Source organism: Dipodomys spectabilis, unplaced genomic scaffold, assembly GCF_019054845.1.
Source record: "Dipodomys spectabilis isolate Male_0828 unplaced genomic scaffold, ASM1905484v1 ptg000197l, whole genome shotgun sequence".
NCBI classification, from domain to species: domain Eukaryota; kingdom Metazoa; phylum Chordata; class Mammalia; order Rodentia; family Heteromyidae; genus Dipodomys; species Dipodomys spectabilis.
The window spans coordinates 16527930-16551691 of NW_024870874.1; the positions used below are offsets into that span (position 1 = coordinate 16527930).

At 43.1% G+C, this 23762-nt stretch overlaps 1 protein-coding gene across 2 annotated transcripts in view; it reads right to left on the bottom strand.

The window, feature by feature from the left end:
• The window catches only part of Zc3hc1 (zinc finger C3HC-type containing 1), a 28582-nt gene extending 8405 nt beyond the window's left edge, over positions 1-20177 (bottom strand). For both annotated transcript variants that reach the window (XM_042695959.1, XM_042695960.1), the window contains exons 1-7: positions 20026-20177; positions 17151-17262; positions 11087-11237; positions 9803-9886; positions 5118-5245; positions 2676-2830; positions 1285-1528 (exon numbers count right to left, since the gene is read on the bottom strand). In XM_042695959.1, the coding sequence (XP_042551893.1) occupies positions 1285-1528; positions 2676-2830; positions 5118-5245; positions 9803-9886; positions 11087-11237; positions 17151-17262; positions 20026-20171 (1020 nt within the window). In that variant the 5' untranslated portion in view covers positions 20172-20177. The remainder of the gene's footprint in view (positions 1-1284; positions 1529-2675; positions 2831-5117; positions 5246-9802; positions 9887-11086; positions 11238-17150; positions 17263-20025) is intronic.
• Positions 20178-23762: the final 3585 nt, after the last annotated feature.

A 23762-nucleotide genomic window follows, 5' to 3' on the forward strand; every position in this document is an offset into this window, starting at 1 on the left:
CTCAGGGATAGCACTCTACCACTTGAGTCACAGCACTCTTCCAGCTTTTTCTGTGTATGTGGTACAGAGGAATCCAACCCAGGACTATGCATGCTACCAAACCCTCTACCACTAAGCCACATTCCTAGCCAAAACTTAGCTTCTGAATTGCCTCCATACCCACCATCTTCACAGACTTTTTTTTTTCTTTTTTTTTCTTTTTGTCGGTCATGGGACTTGAACCCTGGGCCTGGGCACTGTCCCTGAGCTCTTCAGCTCAAGGCTAGTGCTCTACCACTTGAGCCACAGTGCCACTTCCAGTTTTCTTGTAGTTAATCAGAAATGAGTTTCATGGACTTTCCTGCCTGGGCTGGCTTTAAACTGTGATTCTCAGATCTCAGCTTCCTGAGTAGCTAGGATTATAGGCATGAGCCACCAGCAATAAGCTAGACTATTCTATTTTGATGCTAAATTTCTAAAACACATTTAATTTTTCCACTAGTGAAGAGAAACATGATGAAGAAGCCTGCTGTTGGATGTGGTGGCACACACTTGTACTCCCAGCTAGCCAGACAGGCAAAAGAAGTAAAACCCTATCTCAAAAACAAAATAAAGGGCTGGGATGGTGGCTCAGTGGTAGAGTGCTTGCCTTGCATGTATGAGGTCCTGGGTTCGATTCCTCAGCACCACATAGGCAGAAAAAAGCTGGAAGTGGCGCTGTGGCTCAAGTGGTAGAGCTCTAGCCTTGAGCTGAAGAGCTGAGGGACAGCGCCCAGGCCCAGAGTTCAGGCCCCACAACCGGCAAGAAAAAAAAAAAAGCAAAAGGACTAGGGGCATAGCTCAAGTAGGGTAGCATGAGTAAGGCCCTAAGCTCAATTCCCAGTACCACAAAAATTAACAAAACAAAACATGGATATGATGACTCACATCAGTAATTCAACTACTCAGGAACTGGAGATTAGGAGATTGTGTTTAAAGGCTGGCTTGGGCAAAAAGTTAATCTCAATTAATAAGCTGGGCATGGTTTATATCTGAGGTTCTAGCTACACAGGCTGAAGGTTAGGAGGATCATGGTGTGAAGCTGGACCTAGGGAAATACTTGAGACCCTACCTAAAAAATAACTAGAGCCAAGAAAGGAGGCGGGTGTGGCTCACATAGTAGAATGCCTTCCTAGCTAGTAAGTGTAAGACCTTAAGTTTGGGGAAAAAAAGAAAAAAAAAAAAAAGAGGTGAAGGCTATTTGTCAATTTCCAGTTTTCTACCACCAACACTTTTAGCAAGAATGCTGTTAAGCTATGTTAATACCTGATCTGAACCTGGGAAAAACGTGGCATCCTGGCTCCGGGTCATCATCCTCCTAGGAGATTCAGGCACTAGAGGGAAGCGATCTGGCCGACCCTCGGTGCCTGAAACAGGGGAGCTGGAGAAGCCAAAGGACGCATCCAGGTCAGTCACAGACGACTCGATCTGCTGGAAGCCCCAGAGTCCCACCTTCCGCATACACTGTGAGCATGTCATCAGGGAGAGCTGCATGGGTTCCAAAGAAGAACTAGGAAGAAGCAGCAAAGAAAGTGTGTGTTTCCTAAGGGGCCAGTTCCATGTGCAATGACTTATATGTTTTATCTCACCAAACCAATCTCAACTGGTCTAGCTGGCGGGACCCATGTCCCCCTAGAGCCCTGTCCCTTCATTGCAGAACCTCAGCTCTGTCGCCACCCACATATTTTCTACATATTTTGGTGTGCTCTCTCCCAAAGCTATTTTTTTGGAGGGGCTATGGTTTTTTAACCGTCAAAGGGTTGTATGAGAGGGTTACAATTTGACATTTCTCCTTCTGTCCAATGAATTTTGATCAGTCACCCCTTCCATCATTCTTTGCCATCTCTCCTACCCCTTTCCCTGGAGGCCTATCAACCACTTACTTTTTCTCTTATGTACACTGAGTATTAATTAAGACTGTATTTGTCCTTGCCTATTTATCCACCACCTACCCATTACTCCCCCATTAACTGAAACTATGTTTCAGTTTCCTAATATTCATTTTGTTAAACTACCTGTAACTATTAGAGCTCCATGGAGTTTCACAGCTACATGTACTATACTTCAGTCAATGTCACAGTGATCTTGTATGCCCCTGTATGCATTTACCCTGTGTGTGTAACGGGAGGTTATATATTGATTCTAAGATCCCCAAGGCTATTTTGAAGTTTCTTTCATAAAGCTGTTCTGTCTTCTTAAATCCCTTTGTTAATCTACTGCAGAAAGCATGTCTGGGGTTAACCAAGGTCAGTTCTGACAGCCTTCACCTCAGAGAGAGGGTAGCCAAACTGGCAGCTGGGATGGAAACACCAACCAGGGGCATGTCGGGGACTCCAGGCTGGGGACTCCTTTGCTACTTCTCATCAATTGAGCTTATTTTCCTTCCTTTCATTTTCTTTCTATTCTTAGAGAAGAGCTTCACTGTTTATGGGAACACAAGTTCCCAGGTGGGAACTGGGAATACAAGACAGGAAACTTAGGTGCAAACACCATGCCTTCCCAAATTTGGATTCTCCCCTCCTCCTACCACTAATGTTTGCTTTGTTTCTTTTCTCACAGAAAACACCATCTGATTTCCAAATATGACCAGTGACTAGAATATATAGGTATGTATTATTGTCATGGTTTATACTCTCAGACAGAAGTAGCTGACTAACCTCCATGCCCAGCCACACAGAGAGAGAACACAGGCAGTGACTTGGACTTGGATGTCTGAACCTAATTTGCTTGCTGTTTTCCTCTCCTCAGTTACAGGGTCAAGTTCATCTTCAAGCAAATGTAGCAGATGACTGATCTTGTCTTCTGTCAAGCACTGAAGAGAATGAAGGTTAAAAAAAAACTTGAAGTTTTAATCACCATAAAAAGAAAATGTATTCAAGATAATGCAGGTAGATGGTAAAAGGCAGAATCCAGAGTAGAGAGGGCAAATATGAAGGCAGCATTTCCACAGAGAAGACTTATTCTAGGACTGGGCTAAGGGGTCACATAGCAGCTTTCAAACTGCTGACCTGCTGACCCAGAAATGGGGGTGGTTTTCCAGGAATTACCAAACTAATTTTTTTCAACTTACCAATTGTAGTTCTTTTTTGGGGGGGGGTCCGGTCGTGGGGCCTGAACTCAGGGTCTGGGCGCTGTCCCTCAGCTCTTCAGCTCAAGGCTAGGGCTCTACCACTTGAGCCATAGCGCCACTTCTGGCTTTTTTCTTTTTGCTTATGTGGTGCTGAGGAATCGAACCCAGGGCCTCATGCATGCAAGGCAAGCGCTCTACCACTGAGCCACCTTCCCAGCCCCCAATTGTAGTTCTTTCTAAAAATCTAAAACTTATAAAATTCAAACCCAAACAACAAAAATAGTTATTGTTGTTTTTTTGGCCAGTTCTAGTACTTGAACTCACAGCCTGGGCATTGTCCCTGAGCTTCTTTTTGCTCAAGGCTAGCAACTAACACTTGAGCCACAGCACTTCTGGCTTTTTCTGTTTAGATGGTACTGAGGAATTGAACTCAGGGCTTCATCATGCATTCTGGGCAAGCACTCTACCACTAAGCCACATTCCCTGCCCTGAAAATAGTTCTATTTATGTCTTAGTCTGACACTGAATTTACTTTCTGACAAAACAGAGTTTGCTAGCCTTGATTTTTGTGCTAAGCATAATAAAGAACTATGGGAGATGGGAGTTGCCTTGACCAGGGACAGTGTGATATTTACAACAGACACCAGAAGTTAATAGTTGACTGCTAAAATCTCCAGCATAATGTTAATGAAGGAAAGTCTGGGAATGTGGCTTATTGGTAGAAAGCTTGCCTAGCATGAATGAAGCCCTGGGTTTGATTCCTCAGTACCACATAAACAGAAAAGGCCAGAAGTGGTGCTATGGCTCAAGTGGTAGAGTGCTAGCCTTGAGCAAAAGAAGCTCAGAGACAGTGCCCAGGCCCAGAACTGGCAAAAAAAACAAAAACAAAAAACAAGGAAGCAAAATAATCAGTTTTAGCCGGGCGCTGGTAGCTCACGCCTGTAATCCTAGCTACTCAGGAGGCTGAGATCTGAGGATCGCAGTTCAAAGCCAGCCCGGGCAGGAGAGACCGTGAGACTCCTATCTCCAATAAACCACCAGAAAACTGGAAGTGGCCCTGTAGCTCAAGTGGTAGAGCGCTCGCCTTGAGCTGAAGAGCTGAGGGACAGCGCCCAGGCCTAGAGTTCAAGCCCCACGCCGACAAAAAACAAAAATCAGTTTTTACTTCCTAAAATACACATATCTTCACAGAGGACTTACAGGCTGATAATATGGGTCAGTAACATTCAACTTCAAAGAACAGATAGGCCAGAACATTTCAATGCATCTATTCCCAGGAAAAGGGAGTTTTCTGGTCCCCTAGTAATTGGGAAAATGGTATGTAATAAACCATTTGCAAGCTGTATGCTGGTGGCTCTCTCCTATAATCCTAGCTACTCAGGAGGCTGAGATCTAAGGATCGAGGTTTGAAGCCAGGCCAGGCAAAAAACAAAAACAAAACAAAACAAAACAAAAAAAATCCTGGGAGACACTTTTTTTTTTTTTGCCAGTCCTGGGGTTTGAACTCACCCTGAGCTTCTTTTGTTCAAGGCTAGCCACTCTACCACTTGAGCCACAGCGCCACTTCTGGCCTTATGTGGTACTGAGGAATCCAACTCAGGGCTTCATGCATGCTAAGTACATACTCTACCACTCAGCCACATTCCCAGCCCCAAAATCTGAGACTCTTACCTCCAAATAACCAGCAAAAGTCAGAAGTAGATCTGTGGCTCAAGTGGTAGAACATTAGCCTTGAGCAAAAAAGCCAAGTGAGAATATGAGGCTTTGAGTTCTAGCTCCAGTATAGGCATAAATAAATACATAAACAGACCATTTGCAGTCACATTTCAATATTTTCTATCAAATAGTCAAAGCAAGATAAAATTGAATTTATGCCACTGAAAGAACCATTCTAAATGTTGAAATGGAACTTATTAACTCAAACTCTCCATAGCTGCTCCTCTTTCCCTAACACTCTGCTTCCTCTTAGCATTAAAAGAAATGCTTTGCTACAAACACTGGTGACACCTGGAGGCCAAGAAAAACTCACCATGTTCTTCAAGTCCTCTGACCTCAAGGAAGGAAGCTGAAGGTCTAAGTGACAAAGGCTTTGAAAACGATCTAGGAATTCATTAACAAGGACAGAAGGCTCATCCAATGGCAATGTCCCAAATCGATCTATGGACAAAATAAGAAAATTACACTGGTGTTAACAAGTAAACATAAATAGAACAATCAGAGAAATGTGAAATGGAGGTGATATTAGACAATATTAAGAAATTATTGTGCTCTGTTCACAAAAACCAAACAACATGAGCCAGGCAATGGTGTCTCATGCCTGTAATCCTAGCTACTCAGGAGATTGAGATGTAAAGATCACAGTTTGAAGCCAGCCCAGGTGGGAAATCCTAGAGTCTTCTCCAATAAACTACTTAGACACGGCTGGGAAGTAGTTCTGTGGCTCAAGTGAGAAAGCACTAGCCTTTAGCCAAAGAAGCTCAGTTCAGGGGCTGGGAAGTTGGCTCAGTGGTAGAGCACTTGCCTTGCATGCTCGAGGCCCTGGGTTCGATTCCTCAGCACCACATAAGAAAAAAGCCGGAAGTGGCGCTGTGTGGCTCAAGTGGTAGAGCGCTAGCCTTGAGCTGAGGGACAGCGCCCAGGCCCAGAATTCAGGCCCCACTACCGGACCCCAAAAAAAAAAAAAAAAAAAAAAAAAAAAAGCTCAGTTCAAGCTGAGTTAAAGCCCAGGACCAGCACAAAAACAAACAACAAAGGTGCCCAACAACACATGAATGAAGAAAATGGCGAATACATAAATATATTTATGTAATATATAAAAGCCATAAAGAGAAATGGCATTGTGTCATGTATAGGAAAATGGATGAATTGGAATGTAATATATTACATCATATTGAGCAAGACAAATTAAGCTAAAACAAACAACAAAACAGATAATATATGTTTTTGTTCATTTGTGGAAGCTAGTCCTAAAAGACATACATACTCATAGACTGAACAAACATACATATAGTCCCCTATACATAACTACTTATATAAACACAGAATATGGCTAAGAAGGTGGCTTAGTGGTAGAGTGCTTGCCTAGCAAGCATGAAGTCCTGGGTTTAATTCCTCAGTACCACATAAATAGAAAAAGCCAGAAGTGGCACTGAGATGCAGAGTGCCAGCCTTGAGCAAAAGAAGCTCAGGGACAGTGCCCATGCCCTGAGTTCAAGCCACAGGACTGGCAAAAAAGTAAAATAACATAAACACAGAACTGAATCTCAGGGACTACTTAGGAGGAAAAGGGAAGGGAGAAGGAAAAAAAAAAGAGTAATTTTATAATACATTCCAAGTACATATGCAAAGCTTAGTGAAAGTTGTTATCAATAGGGATGTGGGGGCCAGGAGAGAGAAAAAGGTTCTGTGTGTATGAGGGGTTGGTACTAGCAGAAGGGGGATGGGCTAACAAGGAGGATGAAAGATGATGAATATGGTGAAAATAGATTGTTTGTAACTTTGAAAACTGAACAATGAAACCTGCTGAAATTGTTTTGGGAAGGAGAAGGGAGAGTGATATATAAATAATATAATGTTCTATGTAATATAATTTTATGTAATTTAACTTAAAAGATCTACAGATTAATAGAGAATCTTGCAACTAATCCCTCATGGCTAACAAGGGGTGACTGTAACAACTTACATAAAAATACTTGCTATCAATTTAAAAACATGAACCATTTCACTAAATATGTTCCTTTTACTTAGCATATGTGAAAATCTGGGTTCAATCTCCAGCACTACAAAAAAGAAAATGAAAAGGCAGGAGCCAATGGCTCATGCCTCTGTTTCTTTTTTTGTTTTGTGCCAGTCTTGGGGCCTAAACTAAGTGCCTGGGCACTGTCCCAGTGAAGTGCCTGGCTTCAAGCCTGTATATTTACTTAGGAGGCTGAGATCTAAAGGACTGAGGTTTGAAGCCAGACCAGGTAGAAAGTCCTCATGACTGCATCTCCACAAAATCAGCAAAAGGCTTGACTAGAAGTGTAGCTCAAATAGTAGAATGCCAATCAAACAAGCAAGCTGAGCAAGCACAAGGCCTTGAGTTCAAAACTCAGTACTAGGGCTGGAATGTGGCTTAGTGGTAGAGTGCTTACCTAGCAAGCATGAAGCCCTGGGTTCCATTCCTGAGCACTACATAAACAGAAAAGCCAGAAGTGGTGCTGTGGCTCAAGTGGAAGAGTGCTAGCCTTGAGCAAAAGACGTCAGGGACAGTGCCCAGGTCCTGAGTTCAAGCTCCAGGACTGGCAAAAGCAAAAAAACACCTCCCCCCGACACACACCAAAAAAAACCTCAGTACTACATTGTCCAAAAAGAAATGTACTCATTACCTGACTTATAAAATGGCAACTCCTGTGTACAACACCTTAATAATAACAATAAAAATGTAAATGTAAAATAAAAACCTCAGTACTAGCAAAACAATAAAAGGGGAAGACATTAAAGACACAGACATTAAAAAAAATCAAGAAAAAGCTGGGCATGAAAAAGGTTGGGAGGCAGAGGCAGGATTACAGGTTGGAGGCCAGCTCAGGCTGCAAGTTGAGATCTTATCTCAAAAAAGCAAAGCCAAGCAGGTGCCAATGGCTCACGCTTGTAATCCTAGCTACTGAGGAAGCTGAGATCTGAGGATCATGGTTCAAAGCCAGACTGGGCAGGAAAGTCCATGACAGGAAGTGGAGCTGTGGCCCAAGTGGTAGAGCACAAAAGCTCAGAGACAGCACCTCAGGTCCTGAATTTAAGGCCTAAAACTATCACACACACACACACACAAAATAAAAAATAGCCACACACACACACACACACACACACACACACACACACACACACACACACACACACACACACACACACACACACACACACACACACACACACACACACACACACACACACACACACACACACACACACACACACACACACGCGCGCCAGGTACTGGTGGCTCATGCCTGTAATCCTAGCTACTTAGGATCTGAGGATTGTGGTTTGAAGCCAGCCCAGGCAGAAAAGTCTGCGAGACCCTTATCTCCAATAAACTACTTAGAAAAAGCTGGAAGTGGCGCTGAGGCTCAAGTCGTAGAGCACTAGCCTTGAGTACAAAGAAACTTAGGGACAGTGCCTACGCCCTGAGTTTAAACCCCAGGGTCTGTGGGGGGGAAGAAAGGGGTTGGAGATTTTTGTCTCCAATTAACTAGCAAAAAATGATACTAGAGGCATGGCTCAAGTGGTAGAGCACTAACTGAATGAGCAAACGAGATCTTAAGTTCAACCCTTGATAGAGATAAAACAAAACAAAAGGTATGAATCAACCTCAAAAGTGAGGTCTGGAGAGAAATTAGATATCCCCAAGGAAGCAAAAGCTGTGAATGGGGTCAAGAAAGAAAAGCACATAGCAACAAGAACTGAGGACCTGGGCTGGGAAGGTGGCTCAGTGGTAGAGCGCTTGTCTTGCATGCATGAGACCCTGGGTTCCATTCCTCAGCACCACATAAGCAAAAAGAAAAAAGCCGGAAGTGGTGCTGTGGCTCAAGTGGTACAGCGCTAGTCTTGAGCTGAAGAGCTGAGGGACAGTGCCCAGGCCCAGAGTTCAGGCCCCACGACTGGAACCCCCTCCTCCAAAAAAAAAAAAAAAAAGAGCTGAGGACCAGTGACAGAGCCTAGAGTCACTTGCACTAAGTACTGAACAGGGATAGATTCAAATGCACACAAGACTGAGCTGTGAGAAACATAGGCTATCGGTAGGAAATCCTTGTCATATGATCACTTTCACTTAAACAATTTCATCAGAGGTCATCTTCAACCATATTTTTTCTCCTCTTAGTGGTCACTCATAGGGCATTCCTCACTATTACTGACCCTGGAATTAACTTGAGCTCTCCAACTTGAAATAAAAATCATATCTAACCTGCACCAATCCTTGATTAAGGTATATAAGAAGATATGGATGAACATTGTTGCTTTGTAACATGAAAGAAGAATTTTGTACTTGGTGAGATTTCTCCACCAGAGGGCTCTGCTGTTGAAGGTCTCAGCAGAAATATGTCTGCACGACCAACAAAATATTTTAATATCACAGGGGCTTACTAGGTTGAGGGCTTTTTTATTCAGAAGTCCTCAGCATACACACCAGTGTTTCCTATTTTAATGGAAATTGTGTCCTGACACCCCGTGGTACTGGGAAGAAACCTGAAGCATGGACTTGGCCCTTCCTGGTACCTGGCTGAGGCAGCCTTGGGCTGGGGTGATGTCTTACCTCAGTGCTGGGAGTCTTCCATAGCCATCATTAGTGCAACTAGTGAACCTTCTCTTTACAGGAACCAAGGTAAAATAGGAAGTGCTCAATGGGTAGAAGCAGAATTTGGAACCAGAGAAAATTATAGACGTGGCAATCCTTTAGTTCTTAATTTCCTCACCCCAAACAACTAATTGATGACAGCTGCCTCCCAGGGCTCTTGTGAGGATTCAATAGGACAAGCTCCACACTGTGAAGCCTACTGTACAACACAAGCACTTGATAAAGTTAAAACATAAAATGAAAATGTAAATGAATACAAGTTCTTGAAAAGTACAAATTGAGGAAAAACAAACTTCAAAGACTAGGTTTTTTTAAATAAAGTAATGAACAATATTAGAGGAGAGATCTAGGAGAGTTGATAAGTGGAAGTTGTCAAGTACCTGGAGAGGGGCTGTCTGGCCAGAAACAGAACTTTTCATGAGCAGTATACAATGATTTTCTCAGTTCAGCACAGCGTTCCTTATCTGAAATCCACACAGGTAACATGACTTAAAAAACACTACACAGATTCAAAAGCCAAAGCCAAAGAGCTAAAAGACTACAAATGCAACTACAGATAAAACGAGAGAATTAAAAAATATAAAAAGCAGTAGCAATATGATCTCAAAATTGTTCACAAAGTAAGTTAAACTGAGATCCTAAGATCAACACAAACATTACATAAATTATTGGGACATTTCAAAGTGTGAGCCTCCTAAAAGTCCTGTTTCTTTGTCCAAAATTATAAATTAAAAATAAACATTCCACAGATTGATCCATTGCAACAATGAGAAGTACAAGATGCTATGTCAAAAATCGAACTTTAGGGCTGGGAAGGTGGCTCAGTGGTAGAGCGCTTGCCTTGCATGCATGAGGCCCTGGGTTCAATTCCTCAGCACCACATAAGCAAAAAGAAAAAAGCTGGAAGTGGTGCTGTGGCTCAAGTAGTAGAGCGCTAGCCTTGAGCTGAAGAGCTGAGGGACAGCACCCAGGCCCAGAGTTCAGGCCCTACGACCAGACCCCAAAAAAACCCCCAAAAAACGAACTTTACAATTCAGGTGGGAGGGGGGGAGTGTAGTTGAGGAGGTGGGAGGGATAGGATGGTAGGGGAAAACAAAGAAGGGGGCAACAATGCTAGATATGAAATATACTCATTACTCTGTTCATGTAATTGTAACTCTGTACAGTATTTTCACAATAAAAAACTTATTTAAAAAATAAACATTCCAGCCGGGCGCTGGTGGCTCACGCCTGTAATCCTAGCTACTCAGGAGGCTGAGATCTGAGGATCACGGTTCAAAGCCAGCCCAGGCAGGAGAGACCGTGAGACTCCTATCTCCAATAAACCACCAGAAAACCGGAAGTGGCGCTGTAGCTCAAGTGGTAGAGCGCTCGCCTTGAGCTGAAGAGCTGAGGGACAGCGCCCAGGCCCAGAGTTCAAGCCCCACGACCGACAAAAAAAAAAAAAAAATTTCACTATCAATTACTTAGAATATATAAAGTCAATTTATCAAGCCAACTTAGGAGCTGCCTGGAAGTATATAGCCTCGGCTAGTCTTACTTAAATCCTCCATCCTGCTTCAGTGTCCTGAATGTTAGTATTTCAGGTGTGTCCCATATTGCCAGTTCTAAAACTACTGAGTCTTTGATTGTGGAGGAAAATGTAATCTCTACTTTATACTTACATCTGTCAAAGTCAAAAGCTGGCTGTAAACTGGCACAGAGAAAAGCTTGGCAGCTGGAACATTTGAGCATGTCACATTCAACTGTGACCCAGCCATATTTCGCACAGACAAGTGGAGATAGTTCAGGGGGCTTCCCTGCCCATTTCAAAGAGTATTTATGTTAAGAAAAGCAAGAATACAAGTACATAACAGTGACTAAAACAGAATTAAAACTTTAATAAACAAAGTTATGAGGTAAGCAGTAAGAAAAATTATAGACCGGACTGGGAATGTGGCATAGTGGTAGAGTGTTTGCCTCGCATGCAAGAAGCCCTGGGTTCCATTCCTTAGTACCACAGAAACAGAAAAAGCCGGAAGTGGTGCTGTGGCTCAAATGGTAGAGTGCTAGCCTTGAGCAAAAGAAGCTTAGGGACGGTGCCCAGGCCCTGAGTTCAATCCCTAGGACTGGCAAAAAAGGAAAGAAAAATTACAGACCAATTTCAAAGTACATACTTTGCAAAATGATGAAGGTCATTTGAGCATCAAGCAGAGTAATACATTAACTTTTGCCTTTAGGAAGCGTTCTACACACACACACACACACACACACACGAATGTGTCTGCATTTATATACATATATATTACTGTTTTTGTGTGCCAGTTCAGGAGATAGATTTTTTTTTTTTTTTTTTGTCGGTCATGGGCTTGAACTCTGGGCCTGGGCACTGTTACTGAGCTCTTCAGCTCAAAGCAAGCACCTACCAATTGAACCACAGAGCCACTTCCAGTTTTCTGGTGGTTTTATTGGTGATAAGAGTCTCACAGACTTTCCTGCCCGGGCTGGCTTTGAACTGTGATCCTCAGATCACAGCCTCCTGAGTAGCTAGGATTATGGGTGTGAGCCACCAACCAGTGCCCTGCGGGGATAGATCTTAAGTCTTTCACTCTCTCACTTAGCTTTTGCTCCTGGCTGGCACTCTACATTGAGCCATGCCCCTAGTTCAGGCTATTTTTTTAAAAATTTTGTTGGTCATGGGGCTTCAACTCAGGGCCGGGCTCTATCCCTGAGCTATTTTGCTCAAGGCTAGTGCTCTACCTCTTTGAGCCACAGTGCCACTGGTTAACTGGAGATGAGAGTCTCCCGGGCTCTTTTCTGCCCCAGCTGGCTTCAAACTATGATTCTCAGATTTTAGCCTCCTAGGATTACAGGTGTGAGCCACTGGCAGCCAGCCAGTTCAGGCTTTCTTTTTGCAAGTTATATGGAGATAAGAGTCTCCTTCATTTGTTTGGCCAAGCTGGCTTCCAACTTCAGCCTTTGAGTAGCTAGGATTATAGACATGAGCCACCAGTACCTGGCTAGTTCTCTGTATTTCATATGATTCAAATGTTTACTTTATAGCATATGAGTAGTTCTACTTATTTGTGAGGCTGAGACAGGAGGATTACTTGAGCCCATGAAGATAAGACCACCCTGGACAACATATAAAAACTCATAAAAAACCAACAACAAAACTACATTTTATTACTGATTGTAGAATGGAACACAGAGGCTATTCACTTTCATTCAATCTGAAATTATAGGAACTTTAAAACACTAGTGAAAGCAGGAAGAATTGCCTAAGCAATAAAGGACGGTCAACGTAAAAAATACAGATATGACTGTTACCACTGATCTATATTCTCCTATGGCACCACATCCATTAGTTCCAAAAAGTAAAAATTATCAGATAAACACGGGTAGCTCATGCCTATAATCTTAGCTACTGAGGATCAAAGTTCAAAGCCAACCTGGGCAGAAAAGTCCATGAGACTCTTATCTCCAATTAACCACTAAGAAGCCAGAAGTGGAGTTTTAGCTCAAGTGGTAGAGGCTAGTCTTAAGCAAAAAAGATAAGGGATCGCACACGGCCCGGAGTTCAAGCCCCAAGACCAGCACAAAAAGGGGAAAAAAAAAAACATTTGTCTTTGTGAGGGTAGGAGGAAAGAACAGAAATGGAGGGACAAAGAGTAACAAACAAAGCAGTGGTACTCACTAGACACTATGTTCAAAATGAACTGTATATAACTTGTGGGTAGGATAGGAGGGAAAAACTAGGATAAAGTGAAGGAAGGGGTGACACTTTCCAAAAAGAAATGTACTCATTACCTGACTTATAAAAGTGTAACCTCTGTATATCAGATTCATGATACCAAAACATTTTTTAAGAGGAAAAAAAGGAAAGCACTAATTTTCATAGCCAGATATAGTGTTTCATGCTTGTAAATGTAGCAAATCAGAAAGCTAAGGGGGGGAGTTACTGTAATTCAAGACAAGTTTTTGAGACCTCCCCCCATCTCAACCAATAAAAAAGCTGGGTGCTATAATGTGTACCTGTCATACCAGCTACGCAAGAAGCATAAACAGGACTACAATGTAAGATAGATTAGATAAAAAGGAAGACTTTATTTGAAAAAATAACTAAAGCACAAAGGGCTGAAAGTGTAGCTAGGTGGCTGAATACCTGTCTTGCAAGCACAAGGCCCTGATTTCAAACCTGTAATTGCTACAACAAATTTTTTCATTATTCTCCCAAGTTTATCATTTATTAATAGGTGGGTAATGTTTTTTATATAGTTGAAAGTATCTACAAGCATGCTCTTAGGAAAGAATCCTTAAACATTTACTGATGCTTGGCCTGGGACTATAGCTTTTGGGTAGAACACTTGTCTAGTATGCATAAGGCCCTTGACTCATTCCCTACTACTTAAACCAAAAAACAAAAAGAGAGCCAGGTGCGGGTGGCTCACACCTATATTCTTAGCTACTCAGAAGGCTGAGATCTAAGGATCACCATTCAAAATCAGCCCAAGCAAAAAAGTTCATGAAAGACTCTTAACTCCAGCCAGGTGCTGGTGGCTCACGCCTGTAATCCTAGCTACTCAGGAGGCTGAGATCTGAGGATCGCGGTTCAAAGCCAGCCTGGGCAGGAAAGTCTGTGAGACTCTTATCTCCAATAAACCACTAGAAAACTGGAAGTGGCGCTGTGGCTCAAGTGGTAGAGTGCTCGCCTTGAGCTGAAGAGCACAGGGCCCAGAGTTCAAGCCCCATGACCGACCAAAAAACAAACACACAAATGACTCTAAACAAACAATGACTCTCTAAATGACTACGAAAAAAAGCCAGAAGTGGAGCTGTGGTTCAGGTGCTACACTGCTAGCCTTCAGCAAAATAGCTCAGGACAGCACCCAGGCTCTGAGTTCAAGCCCCAGGATAGGGACACACACATAAAAAAAGAGAAACAATACTCATTAAAGACAATGCAAGAAAGTTATTTTTTTTTTCTTTCTGTCAGTCATGGGGTTTGAACTCTGGGCCTGGGTGCTGTCCCTGAACTCTTCAGCTCAAGGCGAGCATTCTACCACTTGAGCTACAGTGCCACTTCCAGTTTTCTGGTGGTTAACTGGAGATAAGAGTCTCACTTTCCTGCCCTGGTTGGCTTTGAACCATGAGCTTCAGATCTCAACCTCCTGAGTAGCTAGGATTAAAGGCGTGAGCTACTGGTGCCCTGCTGCAAGAAGTTTTATAGTTATAAAAAACAAACAACAACAACAAAAAACTTCTTTTCATTTTGGGGTGGGGCTGAGACCAACACTGGAACTCTGTACCTGATGCTTTTGCTCACTGGCTAGCGCTCTACTGAGCCATGCCTCCAACCCCAGAAATTTGAAAAGTATTCTAAAATCAGCAAAAGAAGGAATGAAGGCTAAAAAGTAGAATGTATATATAAATGTTAAAGTGCCAGTAGCTCTTGGCTATAATCCTACGTACTGAAGAGGTTGAGACCTGGAGGACTAAAGCTAGCCTGGGCAGAAAAGTCCACACAATTTCATATCCAATTAACCAGAAAAAAGTTGAGCTGAAGTGAGGTAAGCCAAGCTCAGAAAAACAAACAGTGCAAGTTTTCTTTCATATGCAAAGCTAGATCTAAAATACACTGGGACATGATAAATTATACAGGACTCTAGGCATTCATACAACCAAAGGAAGACACCCTTAGGAGAGAAACACAAAGGTGCAATGCCTATGTTCATTTTATCACACAAAATAATATTTATTGAAAAGAACTCTAGGTAATGGAAGCAGGAGATTTTCTCTTTGTTGCTATTTTTGTTCTTTGTCTTGTTTGTCCATTTATTTGTCTATGGGAGAGTAAAGGGAAGCACAGAAATGGAGGGACAAAGGGTAGGCAAATGCAGCAGTGGGATTCACTAGACACTATAAGGAAATAAACTATAAGGCTGGGAATGTGGCTTAGTGGTAGAGTGCTTGCCTAGCAAGCATGAAGCCCTGGGTTCAATTCCTCAGTACCACATATACAGAAAAAGCTGGGAAGTGGCACTGAGATTCAAGGGGTAGAATGTTAGCCTTAAGCAAAAGAAGCTCAGGGACAGTGCCCAAGCCCTGAGTTCAATCCCCAGGACTGGCAAAAAATAAAATAAAATGAACTATATAACTTGTGGATGGAGACAGATGGGACAAACTGGGGAAGAGAGAGAGAGAAGGGGTGACATTCTCCAAAAAGAAATGTGCTCATTACCTGACTTGTAAAACTGTTACCCCTCTGTACAACACCTTTATAATAATAATAATGATGATGATGATAATAATAATAAAAAGCTGGGCTGGGGGCTGACAAAAAAAAAAGCTCTTACCAAGATGATTTCAGTTTGATTTTTTTTTTTTTTTGGTCATGGGTCTTGAACTCTGGGTCTGGGTGCTGTCCCTCAGCTCTTCAGCTCAAGGCTAGTGCTCTACCACTTGAGCCACAGTGCCACTTCCAGCTTTTTCTGCTTATATGGTGCTGAGGAATCAAACACAGGGCCTCATGCATACAAGGCAAGCACTCTACCACTGAGCCACCTTTCCAGCCCACGATTTCAGTTTGAAACATCAGAATAAGCCATACATCAGTGGCTCATATCAGTAATACTAGCTACTCAAGAGGCTGAGATAGAGGATCAAGGCTGGACGTCAACCTGGGCAAAAATGTCTTACCTCCAATTAGCCAGGCATAATGCCACTGATCATTTAAAATACGAATTCCAGGATACAGAAACATGGGTTTTTGTTGTTGTTCGTTGCTATTGGTGGTGGTGGTGGTTGTGTTGATAGATTTTTTTTTTTTTTTTTTTTTTGCCAGTCCTGGGGCTTGAATTTAGGGCCTGGGTGCTGTCCCCTGAGCTACTTTTTGCTCAAGGCTAGTACTCTACTACTTCAACCACAGCACCACTTCTGGCTTTTTCTGATTAAGTGGTACTGAGGAATCTAACCCAGGGCTTTATGCATGTTAGGCAAGCATTCTACCATTAAGCCACATTCCCAGCCCTGATAGTTTTTTTTTTTTTTTTTGGGTCCAGTTGTGGGGCGTGAACTCTGGGCCTGGGCGCTGTCCCTCAGCTCTTCAGCTCAAGGCTAGCGCTCTACCACTTGAGCCACAGCGCCACTTCCCGCTTTTTTCTTTTTGCTTATGTGGTGCTGAGGAACCCAGGGCCTCATGCATGCAAGGCAAGCGCTCTACCACTGAGCCAACTTTCCAGCCCAGCCCTGATAGTTTTTGTTTTGGGGGGGTTATGTTTATTGTTTTATCTGTCTTTTGAGGGGAGGGCAAAAGGGAGGTGCAGAAATAGAGCAAGGGAGGATGAACAAATGCAGACATGGTACTCGATAGACACTGTGGAAAATGAACTATGCAACTTGTGGACAGAGACAGTAGTGGTCTAAAAAGATACCTACTCATTACCTTACTTATGAAATGGTAACTGTTCTGTACAATACCTTAATAATAACAATTATCTCTATAATAATAGTTATTATTACCTATCTCTCTATATATAGAGAAAAATCTACAGGAAAAAAAAATATGGACTGAAGTGTGGCTCAAGAGGAAAAGTGCCATCTGTTTTTCTTGAGAGCCTGAGGTCCTGAGTTTAAGCTCTAGTACAAGCACCAAATAAAATAAAATAGCAGAGTAAGTAGTGTAGTATTCTAGAGGAATGATAATTCCAGGAGCAAGTGGAACTGTTTAGGTTCACTGAAAAAGGATATGGAAAACGTTTCAACTCTGTTAAAGAAGGCTTCTTTGCTGGTGGATTCCAATGGTGGTTGCTCTGCTTCAGGCGATCCATTAACTGGCTGACCTTTGGGAGATGTGTCCTTCCTAAAATAAAGTAAAATGGTGGATAATCTTTCATTGTACCATTGTATCATCAATATCAACATCATATCATCAATCACCAACTATATTTATACAGCATTGGAATTTGCCCTTGTTTAATAGGCACTCTACCTCTAGTCCACATTTCACTTTCAGCCCATTTTGCTTTAGGTACTTTTTTGGGGATGAGTGGGGGGTGGGGTGGCTGGCCCTCGGGCTTGAACTCTGGGCCGAAGCACTGTCCCTGAACCTTTTTTGTTGTTGTTGTTGGTTGTGAGACTTGAACTCTGAGCCTGGGTGCTGTCCCTGAGCTCTTCAGCTCAAGGATAGCGCTCTATCACTTGAACCACAGCACCACTTCCGGTTTTCTGACGGAGATAAGAGTATGGGGGGTAGGGTGTTGGCTGGGAAGGTAGCTCAGTGGTAGGGTGCTTGCCTTGCATGCATGAGGCCTTGGGTTTGATTCCTCAGCAACACATAAGCTGGAAGTAGCATAGTGGCTCAAGTGGTAGAAAACTAGCCTTGAGCTGAAGAGCTCAGGGACAGTGTCCAGGCCCAGAGTTCAGGCCCACGACCAACCAAAAAAAAAAAGTCGCCTCATGGATTTTCCTGCCCAGGCTGTTTTTGAACCACTCAGATCTCAGCCTCCTGAGTGGCTAGGATTACAGGCATGATCTACTGGCGCCTAGCATGTCCCTGAACTTTTGGTGTTTTTTTTTTTTTTTTGGGTCCGGTCATGGGGCCTGAACTCTGGGCCTGGGCACTGTCCCTCAGTTCTTCAGCTCAAGGCTAGTGCTCTACCACTTCAGCCACAGCGCCACTTCCGGCTTTTTTCTTTTTGCTTATGTGGTGCTGAGGAATCGAACCCAGGGCCTTGAGCATGCAAGGCAAGCGCTCTACCACTGAGCCACCTTCCCAGCCCTGTCCCTGAACTTTTGTACTCAAGGCTAGAGCTCTGCCACTTGAGCCATAGCTCCACTTTCAGTTTTTTAGTGAATAAAGATAAAAGTCTCACGAAATCTCCTGTGCTTCCAACCGCCATTTTCTGCTCAGCCTCCTGAATGAGTTAGCCACTGATGCCCAGATGCTTTAGGCACTTTTTTGACAGGAAGGACCTCCATCCTATTTAAGCTTCCATGGGCTGGGAAGGTGGCTCAGTGGTAGAGCGCTTGCCTTGCAATGCTTGAGGCCCTGGGTTCAATTCCTCAGCACCACATAAGCAGAAAAAAAAAAAAAAAAAAAGCCAGAAGTGGCGCTGTGGCTCGAGTGGTAGAGTGATAGCCTTGAGCTGAAGAGCTGAGGAACAGTGCCCAGGCCCAGAGTTCAGGCCCCACGACTGGACCCAAAAAAAAAAAAAAAAGCTTCCAGGTGTAACTGTGATTTAAGGCACATGCCACCGTTATTTGCTTTTTCTGTTGAGATTGGGGATAGGGTTCCTCCCAAACATTTTGCAAGGGTTGGCCTGTAATTGAGATCCTCTTGATCTCAGTTTCCGAACAGCTGAGATGACAAGTGTGCACCACCTCACCCAGCTACTGCAGATGAGATGAAGGTTTAGAAATATTTTTTGCCAGGCTGGTTCTGAACCCTTAATTCTCCTGATCTCTGTCTCTTGAGTAGCTAACATTACAGGCTTGAGCAACAAGTGTCCCTGCCTAGGAATATTTATTTATTTTTGTTGGTTGTGGGGCTTGAACTCTGGGCTTGGGTGCTGTCCCTGAGCTCTTCAGCTCAAGGCAAGCACTCTACCACTTGAGCCACAGAGCCACTTCCAGTTTTCTAGTGGTTTTATTGGAGATCAGAGTCTCACAGACTTTCCTGCCCGGGTTGGCTTTGAACCACGATCCTCAGATCTCAGCCTCCTGAGTTGCTAGGATTACAGGCGTGAGCCACCAGTGCCCGGTTTATTTATGTATTTATTTATTTGCCAGTCCTGGAGCGTGAACTCAGGCCAGTAATCCTGGCCTAGGAGCACTGTCCCTGAGCTTCTTTTGCTCAAGGCTAGCACTCAACCACTGGAGCAACAGTGCCACTTCCGGCTTTTTCTATTTATGTGGTACTGAGGAATCGAACCCAGGGCTTCATGCATGCTAGGCACTCCACCACTAAGCCACATTCCCGGCCCTAGGAATAAATTCTTTTTTTTTTTTTTTTTTGGGGGGGGGGTCCTGTAGTGGGGCCTGAACTCTGGACCTGGGCACTGTCCCTCAGCTCTTCAGCTCAAGGCTAGCACTCTACCACTTGAGCCACAGTGCCACTTCTGGCTTTTTTCTTTTTGCTTATGTGGTGTTGAGGAATCGAACCCACGGCCTCGGGCAAGCAAGGCAAGAGCTCTACCACTGAGCCACCTTCCCAGCCCATCTAGGAATAAATTCTTGAGAACTACATTCCAACATAAACGTGTTTAATTTGATCTCGTTATTTGTTTTTATGCATTTAAAGTCTTTTTTTTTTTTCTGGAAAAGAAGTTCCTAAGCTTCCCCCACCAGAGTGTCAAATGGGTTCCACAGAAACGTTCTTTAGAACACCAGCTAAGAGTGTCAGGTGCGCTCATTCAGTTAGCTGTAGCCCTTTTTTCCTTCCGAAGTCTTCTGACAACATCCTGCAATCGACCAATCTTGGTAACCCCAGCCTCCCTCCGCGTGTAAGGACAATTAATCTCCACAGACGAACTCGCGGATGAAGAGAAGACACCCCCCCCCCCCCCCGCCCGCACTTTAGGCCTATCGTTCAGCGCCGGACGCAGGCAAGGACTGAAAAACTCACGCTTCTGCGCTCCCATCCTCCGGGGCAATCCCCTCGTCTATTAGCTGCCGAACTTTCTGGGGGGTTCCTTCAGGGGAACGAACGACTGTACCCCAATTCTTTTCAATTCCCGCGGCAAACGGCGTCTCCTCGCTGGGCGCCGCCATCTTGGTCCGTTGCAGAATTGCTTCCCCGAAGGTTCGAAGGCTCAGGCACTTCCGTTCTGGCAGGCTAGGATCCGCCTCCCGTGGCGGGAGTCGGCCTGTGCCACTTGAGCCACAGCTTCACTTCTGGCTGTTTGGTGATTCATTGGAGATAAGAGTCTCACTGAGCTTCCTGCCCTGGCTTGGAACTGGAGTCTCAGCCTCCTGTGTAGCAAGGATTACAGACATGAGCCACCCATGTCTGACCTCAATGTTTTTTACTGATGGATTTAGATGATGGAGTTATGGAGTTCATTACATTATTCTTTGTACTTTTGAATATGTTGGGAACGTATAACAAATAGCGAGACAAAAGCACATACTGTGCTTTTAATTTCATGACTTGTTGGCTTTTTTTTTTTTGGTCTGTCTTGGGGCTTGAACTCTGGGCCTGGGCGCTGTCCTTCAGCTCTTCAGTGAGCGCTCTATCACTTGAGCCACAGTGCCACTTCCGGTTTTGTGGTTTATTGGAGATAAGAGCTCACGGATTTTTCCTGCCCGGACTGGCTTTGAACTGTGATCCTCAGATCTGAGCCTTCTGAGTAGCTAGGATTACAGGGCTGAGCCACCGGTGCCTGGCTAATGTTACTTGTATTTATAAATTATTTATAAGTTCTTTACGCTTGCAGCACTTACATAGAAAATCAGGATAAATTTAAAATTAACTAGCCATAAAGTCCAGACAACTTATATTAACAACAGAAATATTAACTGGTATTGCTTTGCTAAAATATAATCGTGGTAACTAGGTGCAAGTGGCTCACATCTGTAATCCTAGTATCTTGAGAGGTTGAGATCTGAAGATCACTGTTCAAGGACAGCTTAGACAGAAAAGACCATGAGACTCTTATCTCCAATTAACCACCAAAAAGCCAAAAGTGGGACTGTGGCTCAAGTGATTGAGCACTAGCCTTGAGCAAAAAAGCTCAGGGTCAGCACCCAGGCCCTGAGTTCAAGCCCTAGGACCAATACACATGTGCGTGTGTGGGAGTACACACACACACACACACACACACAAACTATATATGTATATGTATACATATGGAAAAAGTAGAAAACTATATCCCCAGTTTAGAGTCTTTATTTAATCTCTTGTATATTTTAGTTTTAAAATTAATACATGCAGAATGTAACTGTCCAGATATGCTTGTCACACCAAAAATACAAAATTAGTATAATTCCAAGGCTTTCTTTATTCAGGATAATTGGGCTTAATAATCCACAAAAATGTGCCCATACAGTGTTCCTGTAATGTCAACTTAATGAGATGTGACTTGGTATCTTCATAAGCTGTCTTGTTCCCATTGTAGTTAAGTTAGTGTTACTGCAATCTGCATTACATAAGTATCTAAACCAATTATTGCTGGACCTGGGAACAGGAAATAATATCTAGACTTCAAGTTCAATTATTACAGATATTGAAAAACTGGTCTGGCACTTTCTATTAAGATTGTTAAAGGAAAGAAGGGAAAACAACTGTCTCATTCACCTCATTAAAAGTTGACTGACATTAATCAAGCATCTAGTTTTTATTGGACTTGAAATATTAGAACCAACCACTATGAATCATGCCAGATTGTCTGCTGTGATGTAATGCAGGTTTCATTTGGTATGAGAGTATATTCACATGCTACTCAGCAGCCTTTCTCCTTTTATCATTGGCCTATGACAGCTAAAGTAATAAATTGTTTTATCATATGATATCATTTTCATAATGCCCAGTAGAAAAAATGGAACTTATTAAATTGACTTTTTTCATTTTTTAGTTATGAAATACTATAAGTAATGGCTGTGAAATCATATGACTTAGTGATATTGTACTTAAATAATAGTCTAAATAGGAATTCCAATCTTTAATTATGTTGCTGTCCAACATTTATTGTATCACCTGATTAGTATGGAAGGTGGAAGACACTTGGAAACAGAACCTTTTCCCTTGAGGCTGCAGCCTTGGGGGTGCCATCATCAATGGCATTGGACACGTCCCAATACAAGTCCTCCATTCAGTTCACTAGCTAGTGATCTTTGGATACATGATTATTAATATGTCTCTCCATTGGGATTCTGTCTAATCTCCTTGTCTTCTTAGCACTTTTTTTGTTGTTGTTTCAGTTTGTTTTTGCCAGTCCTGGGGCTTGACCTCAGGGCCTGAAGACTTTTTATGAGCTTCTTTTGTTCACTTGAGTCACAGTGACACATCTGGCTTTTTCTGTTTATGTGGTACTTAGGAATCAAATCCAGAGCTTCATGCATGTTAGGCAAGCACTCTACCATTAAGCCTCATTTCCAGCTCTCCTTTACCTTTTAATAGCAAAACCTGAGGTCTTTTATCTAAACCTCAAAGGCAAATTCTGGGGGAAGAGGAAGGTTGGATAATGGGTACCACAATGTTGGTCATGGGGCTTGAACTCAGGCTCTAAGTGTTGTCCTTGAGTTTTTCTGCTCAAGGCTAGCACTCTACCACTTTGAGTCACAACTCTACTTCCAGTTTTATGGTGCCTATTTGGAGATAAGAATCTCATCTATTTTCCTGCCCAGGCTGGCTTTGAACCTCGATCCTCAAATCTCAGCCTCTGAGTAGCTAGGATTACAGGTGTGAGCCACTGGTGCTTGCTATGACTAGAGTTCACAACAATTTATATATTTTATAAAGAGCTAGAAGGGAGGAGTTTGAAGCATTTCAGTACAAAGAAATAACAAATGGGCTGGGAAGGTGGCTCAGTGGTAGAGTGCTTGCCTTGCATGCATGAGGCCCTGGGTTTGATTCCTCAGCACCACATAAAAAAAAAGTCGGAAGTGGCGCTGTGGCCTCAAGTGCTAGAGCACTTGCCTTTGAGCTGAAGAGCTGAGGGACAGCGCCCAGGCCCAGAGTTCAGGCCCCACGACTGGAGGCCCCCCCCCAAAAGAAATGACAAATATTTAAAAAGAGATTGCTGTTTTCCATGATATGATTATTATACATTATGTACCTGTATCAAATTATCACATGGTACTTCCCTAAATGTATACAACTGTATTATTTATTTAGTGCTCTGAACTTGGCCTTGTGCTTGCTAATCAGGTGTTTCACTACTGAGCTCCAACCCTTTATTCAAACTTATTCTTCTGAGGTAGAGACTTGCTTTTTGTCTGAGTATCTGCCTTGATCTCAATATTCTTATTTTATGATTTCCACGGTAGCCTTTACAACAGATCCAGGCTCACCAGGCCAAGCTTCTTCAATTGAAATGGAGTCTCTTGAAGACTTTTTTCCCCCAGGCTCGATGGAAACCTCAATTCTCATCTCAGTGTCCCACATAGCTGGGATGACAGATGTTCACTATTATACCCAACTATTGACTGAGAAGGGACTTCCATGAATTCTTTACTTGGGGCTGTCCTCAAACTGCAATCCTTCTGATTGCAGACTGATCTCAGAGTAACTAAGAGTACGATCTACTGGTACCTGGCTTTAGTATTTTTTATAATTTTTATTTTTTTGTCAGTTGTGGGCTTGAACTCAGGGCCTGGGAGCTGTCTCTGAGCTCTTTTGTTCAAGGCTAGCACTCTACCACT